The sequence below is a fragment of the Thunnus albacares genome, chromosome 18 (assembly GCF_914725855.1).
Source record: "Thunnus albacares chromosome 18, fThuAlb1.1, whole genome shotgun sequence".
NCBI lineage: Eukaryota > Metazoa > Chordata > Actinopteri > Scombriformes > Scombridae > Thunnus > Thunnus albacares.
The window spans coordinates 12606618-12621123 of record NC_058123.1 but is presented as its reverse complement, the minus strand read 5'-3'; the positions used below and the strand labels follow the sequence as shown (position 1 = coordinate 12621123).

The window sequence follows — 14506 nt, the reverse complement described above, 5'->3', positions numbered from 1 at the left end:
GAACCATAGTTATTGTTCACGTATGGGACATGTTTGCCAGTAAAACTGAGAGCAACAACCAACTCTTGGACTGTGTTAGCTGCACCTTTGTGGTGCAGGGAGAGTAAAATCACACATTTTTACTTCAGGGATGAGTATCTTAAGAAGAATCAAAGTTTCATATTATCAAGTTTTGTCTGAGAGGTGAGAGAAAAGTAGCGACTTCCAATGTCACACCCTGGTACAAAAAGACCAAGGAGTAGACTGAATTACCAATGTCACATAATTGTGCCATAGTTCTCTAAAAAAATGTGTATAAACCCTGCACAAGTTTCAATTCTGTCTGAGACGCTCTTTGTGGCCCCATAAAACCCCCGTACTCAAGAACTACACCGGCAGCAAAGAGAAGTAGGACATGTAGGACCTGAATGTCAGGTTTGCAGGACAAATCCAGAAAGTTTAGGCACTACACCAGAGGAATGCTGCTCTACAAGCTGAGCTCAAAGCCCTGCAGAGCCACTACAAGGAAGCCCCTGCAGTCATCAGCAAGGAGGAAGGAGCTGAAATTCAATCAGTGTAAGAAAGGAGCTGCTGATATCAAGTGAGGATACCTTGAAGAGGTTGAGGTAAGGACTTCAATGTATCTCACCAACCTCTATTTTCCATTTTTCAATCTGACTGCCTTGCTTGGCTTCTACAGAAGAAGAGGAGATGATCCTCAGATAATTTTGTCAAGATGTCGACAAGGCCACAATGTGAGACCCATCTGGACATGGCTTAACACATGCAGGAACCGCCAGGACCTCATCAAGCTGAAGCTGGATGCAGAGATTGCCACCTACAGGAAACAACCTGAGGGGGAGGAGAGGAAGTGTGGAATCATCACAGCAGCTGCAACAGGTAAGTAGAGTTAAAAGAAAAATACTTAAGTTAAAAAAAACCCTACAAAATAACCAGTACAATCAGTCTCTCCTTTTCTTCTAACCAACATAAATTGCACTCTTGTTCTGTTGCAGGTGAGTAAATGTCACTCCAGGCTGCAGGGACCTTTAAATCCAAGGTGGTGCTATTTTATTACCCTTTGCATAAGACATCAATAGAATTTATTGCTGTTTCTGTATCCCTGAACAGAATCACATATCTTTTAGCGCTGAAGTCCCAACCAAACTAACTTAAACCAGCTCTTCCTGCCAGACCAGTCAAACTATAACTCCTCTGTACCAACATACAACCCTTGAATGCTTGTTTGTGTTTGAATATCTGTGTTGATAATAAAATTAAACCACTGACATTTGCCTAATTTCTTTATTTCTGAAATAAACCCTTACAGTTGGATTAACCGTTACCCATTACCTGAATATCTAAATATTATTTATGATAATCACTTACTCTCAATACTTTGACATACAATTGTTTTCCCAAAAACAGAACCCAACAAATCCCACAAAAGACCAAAACCAACTACATTATCCTAATTTTAATCTATCCTATATGTGCAGCTAATGCCTGATAAAGCTTATTCCTGTGTGCCATACACCTCCATTGTTGTGCAAACTATTAGTGCTGTAAATACTCTGCAAGCAATTATTAATCTGCAGCTAAAAATAGCCACAACTCCTGTTTGAGTTATGTTTTAAAGCTACAGTGAGCAGCTGTTACAAGAAATTACCTAGCCTTTAAAAAAAGATGCATTTGTGATCAGAAACCAATAGTTGTTGTCTTCTCCTGGGATTTGTTGACGATAAGGAAAATATAAAAAAACTGCCAAGTTTATCCTTTAAGCCACTTGGTAGAAAGTAGGTGGTAATCAACATGACTATTCTAATAAAATACTGATACTAATACTAAAAATAAAATAAAAAACTCTCTCAAGCCTGACTACACCCACTCCACTGAATGCCCTTGGCTAAAAAGTGAATCTGCAACACTTCTCTTACAGACCTTCTCCATATGACCACTACCATCTCCAAATTTAATTCAGTCCAAAATGTATCCCAATTACCATCTTTCCTCCCACATCTCTGTTATCTTTCAACAGTCCTGTGGCTCCTGGCTTCACCCCCTGTAAAGACAGCTACAAGTAACCTTGCTCTTACTTTGCTGAGCTTACCTTGAAAAACATATTGTTAAGAGAAAATAAGAAAATAGAAAGGTAGTGTATTTTTGCACATTTTATTGATGGATTCTGTGGGGAAAAAAATGAGATTGCAAACAAAACATTCACCGCTGTGTAGACTGACACTTCTAACAACATTATCCGACCGTCAAACGCCTACATCAGAGTGTTTGACAACTTGGTGTGTGTCGCTGACAGCTATTTCTAAAACAGTATAAAATGTGTGTTGTGAGGAAGAAGGTTGAATTTATACTGTCTCATGATAAAAAATAAAGTACAAAACAGTTCCTGGTTCCACAAGTTCTTATCCACAGCTGAACTGGAGAAGTCCATTTAACAGGGAACAGATGATGGAGAGAATCGAAGGAGACGTTTCTGTATTTCACTTCCTCTTCTTCCTCTTCAGAGCCTTCCACTCTCCCTCCTGAGTGGCCAAACTGCCGAAGAGCTCCTTCACTTTCCTCTTTCTCTCTGCATCTCTGAAATGCAGAACGTATCAAATGTTAGAGGCTTTTACAAAAACACGAAACATTGTGGTTCGCTTCCACATGGACGCTGCATTTTATCCACACCTGTTCATGACCTCGTTGAGCTTCTCTCTGGCCAGGAAGCGCGAGTCCTTCCTGATCTCCCTCAGAGCTCCCTTGAACTCCTTCTTGTACTTGTGCTTCAATCGCTCCTTCTCTCTCTCTTCTCTGGTGCTGCCGCGCTTCTTTCCGTAGTCCAACCTGACAAAAAAAGATGCTAATTAGACACCGCCAGCAAATAGTTAAAAACAGCCTTTGCGTTCATTGGGACGCCACTTACACTTCAACAATCTTGGGTGTGAGCAGCTTCAGAGGAATGGGCTTCTTCTTCTCAAAAACCAACCGACTGCGGGTCACAGGAGCACTGCTGATGGCCTCTAGAATCTCACTGTGAAGCTCCTGCAGCAAAACAACAAACATTATAATTAAGGAGAAATAGAAAATAAGACCGTGAGGCAGAATATATGCACTCGGAGAGGGTTTTAAGTGTATCAAACCCTCTTTGGCACAAACCTTTAAAGGTTCAGGTAACGTTTGGGCCGAGAGATGTTTTGAAAGCAGCGTTCTGATTGGCTGGAAGATGTGCGTGAAGGATGTGAGGTCTTTGTAGAGAAGGCAGCATCGCTTCACTAGGTCCAGGCAGGTAGACAGACACATCAACCTGTGGAGAAATACAAACACACAGATGAACACCTCAAATGTTATAGTTTGCTATTCGTCCAATGGTTATTAGCCTTCCTACATCTGACTGTCACAGCAAGTATAATGTATGTAAGTATAAGTGGAGTTACATGTAGAGGCATGAAGTATACAAACTATGGAGACTATTTATTTTGTGTATCTAGGGCTTGTTTCACAAAAGGTATTTGCGAGCACTTACACAAAGGATGATGGCAGCATTATGGTTTCATAAATAATGGTTGCTTGCAAATTTCACATAAGAATATCATAACATAAAAGTCCTACAAGGCTCTTGCATGGCTAGTTAGGGAGAAAAAAGAGGAAAGACTGAAAGCTAATAAACATGGATGTAAACAACGCAGGATTTAAAATATTTAAAGAATTGACTTTGCAAATGTTTCATGAGGAAGGAAATGGATTCAAAATATTTGTCAGACCCTACGGATACATACGATGTGTTTTGGTGAGTAACAGTCAATGTAAACATAACTTTTGTTTGTTGTAAGAAAAACTCTACAGGGCACCTTTAACACAAGAGGAAAATATCTCATGTAGCAAATTGCAGGTTGCAAATTTCTATTTTTTTTTTAGTCTTGGATTAACTTTAGTCTTCAGATTATTAGCACAGTATATCAATAGTGATGCAGTGACCAGCTCTGTGCTTTAAAAACAACCAGATGATGAAGATAACAGTGTGTTTTGATTGGCGAGTGTTGCTTCATTGACTCGCACTCTCCCCATATAAATCTAGTTAGCATTTGGACATAGAAAGGTTTGCAGCAGCTGGCCAACATAATCATTTTGCTGCATCCATGTTGTAGAATCCATGACAATTTCATGTTGTTCTGTACCCAGTTATCTATAAAGAACTGAGAACTAATTACTCTTTTAGTTCAAAGTTCTGTGTGCAAATACATATTTATTCCACTCTCATTTTTATGCAGTGTACACTCACTCGCGCCCTTCTCTACTGGACTACTCTGCAGCATCGCTGAGGTAGTAATTACCGAGGCTACGACACTCTTCACACACACAGCTGCTGGTGTGAATGTATCATTGTGAGGCCTGAAGGAAGGCAGAAATTAGAATATGACTGGACATCCAGGTGTGAGGAGCGGGCGTCACATGAAGCGCTGCGTTCATAACAGCGTGGAGGAGATCCAACTGCATCGGACCCTCAAGACCGAGCGTTTTAAAGATGATTTAACTAGGTGGGCATTTAGGGTCGTCGTGAGACTGAGTCTGACTCATTATGAATTAACAGCTGTAAAAAAATAAAAGCTTTGAAATATTATATGACAACTGCAGCTTCCAAAAGAATAGATTAGGTGAATATAAGACACATAAATGATTAAAATGGGGATAATATGTAAGTTTATTCTTTATATTTCTTTCTCTCTAACATAACCACTTCTGAGTCTGAGTCACACTGTGTATGGCATGTTAGGAGCATTAATTTTAGTTGAGTACAAATGAAAATGTATATTCTCGCAAACTGTGTACAATCCTGATCCGCTGAAGCCTGTTTGCAAGCTTTGCTTTGTGCCCACACACCAGCTGCTGTGTGAAACCATGCTGGCGACTCATCAGAATCACATGAGTGTATGTATCAGCTCTGAGCCGCACAGTCTGTACAGGTAAACACCGTATGATGGTTTCTTAGGTTTCAATATGCGTACAGTGGTGGCCATTAATGAAGATGCTTATCACAGGTTGATTCTTTTAAAAGCAAAGCAACTGGTTGAAGGAGAGATCTGTATGAGTGTGTCTGTGTGCTTCCATTTTGTCGTCACAGTTTTATTTTTTGCAAAAGAACAAATTAGCTTGTATTTTATTCACATCAATAAAAGGTTATTAATCAGTCTCAGTTTTCATTTTTGGTGGACTTTTTCTTGTCCAAACTGAACTTTGAAGCTGTGTGAAGAAAAAAACATTTTCTCACACTTTATTTCTCTCCTCCTCTTCCTGCCTTGTCTATAATTGTCTCCAGGCAAAGGTCCACTCTTGTTATTACATGGTATTGTTATATACTTACTTCTGAATGACCAATTAATGCATTCTGAGATCTTTCTTTCTGAACACCAAGTCTCTGAGGGTAAACTGCATATATACATATATATATATGTCTGGGGACACCTGTAGAGGGGTTTGGTTTATTTTTGAAATAATTTTGATACAGTGAACATATAAACCAAGTTTGAAATATCTAAAGCTAGCTAAATGCTCTATGAAGGTGGTAATTCAATAAAGAAATTGACATTGAAAACATAAATGCTCTTGTCATCAAAATCCTTCTTGCTAGCTGCTTGGTTAAGTAACGCTAGCCAGCATTAGCGAATAATCACTATGACAAACTCTTGTAAAATATGCAGATGTGTGTCGCATTTATGGAAAAAGAATAGTACAGGAATTGTTCAGCATTGCTTTCTTGTCAAGACTTGGATGAGAAGATGGATACCACTCTCATGTGCGAAACATGAAGTTACAACAAGGAGACAGTTAGCTTAGCATAGCATAAAGACTGGAAGTAGAGGGGAAACAGCTAGCTGGGCTCTGTCTGAAGGTTAAAAAAATAAAACAAATTGTAAAAACATGACTATTTCTTTACTGAGCTCAATGACTTCATGGAGTCATTAGTGAGTTTTAGAGATGCTGGTAGGTGAATTTTGTTTTGTTTTACAGAGCCAGGCTAGCTGTTTCCCCTTGTCTAAAAGTCTCCTGGCTGTAGCTTCATATTTCATAGACAGATATGAGAAGTATCGATCTTCTCGTCCAACTCTCAGCAAGAAAATTAATTAAAACAATCTTCTAATTCTTCTGAAATGTTCCTTAAACGTTGTACTAGACATCACTGCATTAGAAGTGAAACAAATGGTGATCTAGCGGCGGTTTCACGTGTCCTCTAACATTCATAGTTACACAATAATACAACTGCAGCAAACCTAATGTGAAGAGAAGGGACAGATTTCGAAAACCTGATGTTATTTTAATGACTCAAACATCACTTATAAGAAAGGCGTTACTTCACTTGAGCTGTCAACTAGTCTGGACAGTAAATGTGCAGAATGTAGTTGTGGAGTTTCTAACAGAAATGCTGTTAGTGGCGGATTCAGCTGCTGTCTTCAGACCCATATTATTATAAGGTATGACAAATCATATGTGGCTCTGCAAAACTGCCCAATACAGTACCGTTGTTTCACATTAAATCATGTAACTTTACTGTCTACCTTGTTTTCTAATCAAATTATTTTGGTAGCTTATGGCCAAAAGTTGTTGCTCCGAGGTCAATGATGATAGTCCTGTTGTTAATTGTATAAAAAGTGAAATAATGTAAGATCATTCTATTGTATTGGGGGGGTTTGACCAGCTTCTTTTCGCTCCTACCTGTGGTGATCTCTGTCGAGGTCATTTTTCAGGTCAAGGTGTTGGGTAGCAGACAGTGGCAGGCTCTTCTTGCTCCAGCTCTTGGAGGACTCTGAGTCTGACAACACCAGTAGATCACTGTACTTCCCTGATGCCCTAAAGGGTGGCACCACAGAGGAACCTGCAACAGAATATTAAAGTCTGTAGTCTAGTATTTGTTTCACCTTACGAATGCTGGCACCAATACATGCATGATATGACCTGTGGAAATGTATATGTTGTACAGTTACCTAGAGAGGTCTTGTCCTGTACGGCCAGATGTAGCGTTCCAGCCAGGAAGTTGATGAGCTCAGGCAGGAAGCGCTTTGAAAAAGAGACGTACTCCACTGCCAGACAGCACAGTATTAAACCTGATGTTACATCCTCTAATGATCTCACTGGACACTGCAAATAGTGCACAAAAAACACTAACAATTAGGGAATGATTATGGCAGTGGTGCTAAAACCTGATCATCCATTTCTTCAGTGAAAATGATTTGATGATTTGAATTATTTTTTGGTACTTAAGAGGAAATATCGCCACGTCTTATGTGGATTTCAAATCGGTGTTGATTATAAATGTAGTCAACTGAAGCAATAAATTCCTCAGTGCATGCTATATTGACTGAGAAAGCTGAGTTTTCCTGCTTGTGTAGCTGTGCTGACAGTGCATACATGTACCAGGATGCATTGCGCACGAGCTATTGACGCCCTTCCCCATACCCACTTGAATAAATACGGCTGAATATCCGCATCAGCCGAAACAATGTAAAATGTATCCTCATCCTCTGCACTCATATTTTGGGATGCTGTTAGAAATGTAGCTAGTTTGCAATAAAAGCGAAGAGAACAAGGAAATTTGTTTTTGAGCAGCATCTAAAGCACGTGACCTGGCTACCCAGACACAAAGACTAGAAATCCAAGATGAAATAGCCTAATTTGGATAGCTGGAGATAAGGTTGAAAATTGGAGAAACGGTCCTTTAAGAATAGATTCATTTTAATATAAATGCCATGTCAATATGATTCAGCTGCAGTTCTAAAAAAGAAAACAACAGGACTGTTGTGATGTCAATGAATAATTGAGAATGTTTGTGGTGTATATATGTCAAGCCTCTTCTTATCCGCAGAAAACACAAGAAAGAATGATGACAAATAAGAGGATGAGGGATGGATTCAAACGAAATGAGGAGTCCATTTGTTCAAACAAAATGAGAAGCCCACAATGATTGTGTAACACACTGAAACACACACACACAAAGGCAGGATCAGTCAAAACAGGGAAACACAGACAACAAACGCAGTGAAGGCTGTGTGTACCTTAGTGAGACCTTGGCTGATGTAAAGCAGCGCCGGAGTCGTGACTGGGTGTCTGAAGTCTGAGGTAGGAAACAGCAATGCCGTCACCTTCAGGTAAATAAGCTAAAAACACACAAGAAAGATGCGGTCTTGTTTAATGCCAAGAGCATCTGTAAAACTAAGCAAATTATAAAAGAAACAACATTTCAAGCTGAAGATAGAAGTGACACAGGCCTGTAAATTAACCCACACACACACAAATTTCTACACACCCTGGTGAATATTTTTTATGGCATTCACAGGAAATAATCCATACCATGTCTAGTGCTGGGAAAGCAGCATGCCCTTTGACCTCCAGCACCTCCTCCATGCTATGAGCGGCATCTCCGATGGTGCTCTGCATGGCCTTACAGGCCGCTTCTGGAAACATCTGACATAGAGTGTACAGCTCTCTACAGAACAAACAAATAAGTTTAGTTTCAAGGACTAAATATTCAAATCAGGGGACAAACTTGAGAAAGAAAAGCCATTTTTTTCAACTCACGGTATGAGCTTATCTATGGTGGTGAGTTCAGGTGGACTCCTGGTGGCCAGCTCTCCTACGTACTCCAACAAGAAGCCAAACAGTTTCTGAGAGAAACAGAAATAAGATATTATCAATTTGAACAGAACTAAACACAACCAAAGACAAACGTATGGCACTGATTTACAGAAGTGGTTCTTTATTGTACCTGCAGTTTGAGTTTATTGCCAACAGCCAAACTAGGATGGTTGCATTTCTGAGTCCTGGCCACGATGAGGCGCTGGTTGTCAGGGGTGTGTCCGTGGAGCAAATCTTTGAGATCGTCGTAGCACTCTGGAGCTATGAGAGGAAGACACAGAATATAAGTAAGACAAATATGTCTCTATTTAAAATCAAACACAAGCTCAACTAGAAAAAAGGCACGTTAAGTTTTTTTTAAAGTTCTGATCCTTATATTTCTATATTTGTGTGTCGTTACCAGTAAACGTGTACGGCAGCTCTGCTTTGGCTGCGTCCTGCTGAGCCTTCAACTCCTCTTTGGTCAGACTCTTCTTCACTTTGGCCTTGATCTCTTTCTCTTCCTGTTTTCTCTCCTCATCCTCGCTTTCTTGCTCTGACTCCAGGTCCGAGTGACCATCTTCTTCTTCTTCTTCTTCACTGCCGCCCTCCTCCTCTTCCTCTTCCTCATCCCCTTCCTCCTCCTCCTCCTCTTCTCCATCCCCATCTTCCTCCTCTGCCTCTGATTCCTCCTCACCACTCTCTCCCTCTTCATCATCTTCATCTTCCTCAGAGCCCTCTTCAATGTTCCATTTTCCATCCTAGACGTATAAAAGAAAAGTGAATGAAACGAGTTCTGTGTTCACATAAAAAACTACAAACAATGTGATGAATATTTCTGAGGAAAAAAATCTTTATCACACGGAGCGTATACGCATCGTCTCGTACCTGATAAGACAGGGTCTTCTTGTCGTCCTTGTCCAGGATGAAGCCGTCGTTGAGGTCATCAGCAGACATGTAGGTCTGTCTCTGTGCACTGTCATCTACTTCATCTCCCATCATCCTCCTCAGACGGTCAGCCTGGAGAAACCACAGAGCACAAGAAATCTACTATCGCACAGAGGTTTCAAATATGTTAAAACAAAAATTGAATGTGACAAGATGCCGTCCGCCTCAAGATAAAAAGGCTCAACACCTACAAACAACAGGAGGCAAAGATCCGCGCTGTGAACACACCTCAAGTTTCTGCAGCTTCTCCCTCTCCTCCCTGGCGAGCTCCTCTGGGGTTTTCATCTTCTCCGAAGGCTGAGCCTTCATCTCGAAGCCGAGCTCCCTGACCATCATGTCATATTCTTCCAGCTAGAACACATGGAGAGGAAGCAGAGAGAGATCAGGCTCCGTCACTGATGAAAGAAAGCACCAAATGGAGGAACGACGACATTTCACTGATTGATTGGTCCATCCCTACCTTGGGTTTCTCTTCCTGTTTGTCGGCTTTGGGCGTCTTTTGCACCATCAGAGCCTGGATGCTCTTCCAGTCCTGATCCAGCTTCTCAGTCAGCTCCTGCGCCTCCTCTTTCTGCACCTGTCGTTCCCGCTGAGAAAGAACTCAAAAGTTAATCATCTGGACCACAAGCAACATCTCCTCTAGAACATCATTACAATCGTTTGTCAATAAAAAAACCAAAAGCCTTTATTAGTAAGTAAAAATCCACAAGATAGACACTCACCTTCTCCTGCTTGGACTTCTGGATGAGCTCTTCAATGAGCTCCTGCCGGGACTTGGCCCTCTGGCTTCCCTCCTCCTCCTGCTGCTCCCCTGATGTCTTCTTTCTGAGGAGGCCCCCTCCTCCTCCGAAGTGGGCGGCCGTCAGCTCGGCTAGGTGAGAAAGTGGAATAGTGTCATTTTTATGTACCAGCTCTGTCATCTATAGTATGACTTATAAAACCCTGATATGGGCTGGCATCATAAAACCACAACAAAAAAGCAACCATGTTGAGGGGACACTGCATTTTGATATTATTAAGTAGGGAAGCTCATGAATTATTTTGGATTACAACTACAAGTTTGCAAGATGGCAATGTCTAAATTCAAACTAAGTATCCAAGAATGCAGAAATACTTACACTACTTATAATACTTATTTTACTCACAGCAATGCTGATGGTCAATTTCAGGTTTAAAAATTGCGTCTGCATGCAAAAACATTCAGTAACTCTGATTACACTCACCCGACAAAAGACCTTTCTCTTCTGTTTCATCATCGCTGTTAACAAGGTCATTGAATTTCTCCATTTCAGCCAGTGACTGGCCATAATGAGTCAGCTCCTCCTCCTCGTTCAGGTTGTACACATCCTTCTTATCATGGACGCGCTGGAAGGTAATGCAAATTAAGTAGAAGTTTGAAGTATGTAACATTTCAGAAGCCCAAAGCTACAGAACTGAGTCAAAGTAGGTCCAAACAGGGCTTTAAATGGTGAAATTAACTGATTGTAAGGTTGAAAGGTGAATGTTGGGTGATCTGATGTCCTGTATGTCCGTCCAGGTAATATAAATGCGTTATTACTTCACTCACCTGCCTCTCCATCGCGAACCTCTGTAGAATTTTGTCTTCTGGTGCCATCTTGGTGTCATACTCTCCAAAGCGTCTGTCAATTAATTTGTTGGACTTGTTTTTGTGTTGGTATTCCTTCAGGAGGGTCTCTTTTCTCTACACATAAAACAAAAATCAAGAATTGCATATTACGTTTGTCCACCTCCTCTCGGGCGAACACACACACACACACACACACACACACAACAGGCTACAAACATATTGGTTCTTTATTGGAGAGTTAGTCAAGACTGCTTCACTGACCAATCAATTTGATCTGATAAGCAGCAAAAAATATCATATGTATACATACAAATACATATAAAATACATAAACGAGAAGTAAAATGCAGTTTGCCACTATTTAGCTCGATTTGTAGGTCCTTACAAAGCTCCCAATTCTTCCTGCAGAAACTCCCTCTGCTTCTCTCAGCATGATGCTGCGAGCACCAGCCTTCACAGCACAGATAGTGTTAAATTGATGATGAGTTGTGACCCATGACTGCCAGATACAGTGCTACAGCAGAAAAGTTTTTATTTTTTTTATTTCATAAGACCACAGAATCTTTTGTACTTTATTCTGAGACTCTGTGTTCCTTTTCTTTATTCTGCCCACACTGGCATTTTTCACTTCTCTAGCTTCTATTTGCTGCAGTTCCCCGAGTGTTTGGTCAGTTTTTGATGAAGAACCAGCAGGAGTAAGAATCTGGTTTGTTTTATTGTTTGTTTTTCATATATGTATGCAGGAGGACTCCCAAGAAAGCAGTCTTGATATTGAGGGGATTATAATGGTGTAATAAAGTGAGCTGAATTGGTTAATTAACAGTTTCTTTATCCCTAATGATGAAGCCTACTGTGCCCTTATGAGCACTAAATACTTTAAAACACTTCCAGAGATATACGCCTCCTAATAACTTCTCTGCAATCTGTGTTCTGCAGCCATTAGGACTGAATTTACTGCATGTTTCAGCAACAAAAAACAAAAACTCTTTCTGAAGGTGACAACATGAGACACACGTCTATACTGGCTAAGCGTTTGTCTTCTTACCTTATTGATGGCTTTGGATCGAGACACACCTGGCAGACCCACATCATGCTTTGTTTTTCTCCCCAGAACATCAAATTTCTTCCTGTTGATTTTCACCTCAAAGGGATTGTTCTTGATCTCGGTGGAGGTTTTGGTCTTGCGGACCTTGTCAGCAAGGCTCCTCTTTTTAGGTGCCTTCCCCATCTGTAACAGAGTAGTAGACTGATGAATATTCATCACTGAAGTCTGTTTTTCCAGACTACCTGTATCTGAGATATTGCATAAATCCTGTTATCTTTTGAAACTGTTGTAGGTAAAACAAAATATTTTTTAAACTATTAAATCACATGTATTTATTTGATATTTGGCTGCATCATATTCTGCTCTTCTATTTATGCCGACTTGTATTCTGGTCATTGATTTGTCTATCTATCTAGTTTCATCCTGAGCATCTGGCTAACATTAGTTAGCTTTTCAGGTGTTTTTATAAAGAAAACATTGTTTTTTAAGTGTGACTCTACTACTACAAGCAAAAGTCTCAAATTTAATAAAAAGAAGGTTTATATGAAGAGAGGCAACATTAGGAGCAGACGGGTGAAAAATTAAAGGAAAAACCTGAATAAATGGAGAAACATAACAAGTGCAGATGCTTCCACACAGGTGCATTGCATGGTACAATTTAGAAATTAACATCCGATCATGCTCATGACATCAGTAAGTAGGGTCGGACATTTAATAACCGTGATGCTCGTGCATTAGTGTGATATGTAAGGAAAAAACAGAAGAGCAACTCTTCCTCAGGTGACTGAGAATATGAACACAGGACGTGATCAGATTGTCAGCAAGAACAGTCTGTCGACAATTACATAGAGAGAGATATTATAGTAGGGTTGCAGTGCATAAACCCCTCATTACAAAGATGAATGCACATTTGAGAGTTCAGTGGTGTAAAAACCATAGGCACTAGTTTACAGAGATGTGGAAAAAAGTGATATGGTCAAATGAGTCATCCTTCACCATATTCGTGAGCGAGAGCATATGTGGCGTTACACTGAGAGAACGGTACAGGTCTGAATGCTTGACCCCTACAGTGAGAGGATCTGGTGGCTGTTATGCTGTGGGGGGCATTTTGCTGGCATGGTTTGGGTCCACTTGTCCTCTTAGAGGGAAGAATCACTGCAAATCAATATAAAGTTGTTCTGATTAATCACCTTTATCCTATGATGAAACATTTCTATCCTGATGGGAGTTGTCTCTTTCAGGATGACAATGCTCCCATCCACAGGGCACGAGGGGTCACTAAATGGTTTGATGAGTATGTAAATGATGTGAATCATATGCTATGGCATTCACAGTCACCAGATCTCAACCTAATTGAACACCTATAGGAGATTTTGGACTGATGTGTTAGACAGCGCTCTCCACCACCACCATCATCAAAACACCACATGAGGGAATATCTTTTTGAGGAATGGTGTTCATCCAGGGTGCAAATTAACCTTTTTGTCCACCGGCCAAGTGGATAGTAAATGTCACTGCCACTCAATAGATTATCTTTGTTTTTTTTGGCTGGTGAGTGAAGCAAATCTACCAGCCACTTGCATATTTCACCAGCATTTGTCTGGTGACTGGTGCTAACTTTGTGCCTTGATTTCATCCCTCCAGCAGACTTCAGAGACTGTACAAACAATGCCAAGGTGCATTGAAGCTGTTCTGGCGACCTTAGTAAGACACTTAATGTTGGTTTTTCCTTTAATTGGTCGCCCGTCTGTACCTAGATACACCACTACTCGTTACCAGTTTGTAAACAAACCAACATTAGCGCACACCGGCGGCGTTTACCTTTGTTCCGGGTTGATGAGCCGAGTTATCAAATCCAGGCGGAAGAAAACATGGGAGAGTTACACTCTGCCAACGCTGATTTTAACAAATAACGCTTTATTCTTTTACTGTCCACGTTGTTTCACTGAGGTGCCATTTCCAGCGTGCACAGCCCGGTGTCAAAGTTCAAAACAAAGGAGCACACAGCGCTACTTCCGGTGTGTGTTTTCCTATGGCGCCCCCAGCGCTCAAACCCGGAAGTACACCCGCCATGAGGCCTGCAGGAGAGTAGCCTACAATTGCCAGGACAAATACACGAGGACTAAATTTATCTCAGATGAGCAAAGACTGGAGGACACTGATTGATTTATAGCCTTTAACCTTTTCCACTCCACCCCTATTTTGGAGCAAAAAAACAAAGATTCATTCCAAAATTATTACTGGCTGAACCACAGCAGCCAGCTGCATAAATGAGGTCATTCCAGAAAGGAAACCTCCCAAACTTTCCTGTGAAAGTGTCAAAAACATTCAGGGTGATAAAGA

The 14506-nt window shown here is 40.7% G+C and overlaps 1 protein-coding gene across 1 annotated transcript; it reads right to left on the bottom strand.

The window, feature by feature from the left end:
* Nucleotides 1-2137: 2137 nt before the first annotated feature.
* On the bottom strand, nt 2138-14202 carry nop14 (NOP14 nucleolar protein homolog (yeast)). Its single transcript, XM_044334296.1, has 19 exons — nt 13985-14202; nt 12164-12346; nt 11099-11233; nt 10755-10896; nt 10254-10402; nt 9992-10120; nt 9760-9882; nt 9472-9603; nt 9005-9344; nt 8735-8865; nt 8548-8633; nt 8320-8455; nt 8025-8126; nt 6957-7110; nt 6688-6847; nt 3136-3283; nt 2903-3021; nt 2668-2823; nt 2138-2574 (listed from the first exon to the last, which is right to left on the bottom strand). Exons 2-19 carry the CDS (start codon nt 12344-12346, stop codon nt 2478-2480), a joined length of 2622 nt encoding a protein of 873 aa, XP_044190231.1. The 5' UTR covers nt 13985-14202; the 3' UTR covers nt 2138-2477.
* Nucleotides 14203-14506: the final 304 nt, after the last annotated feature.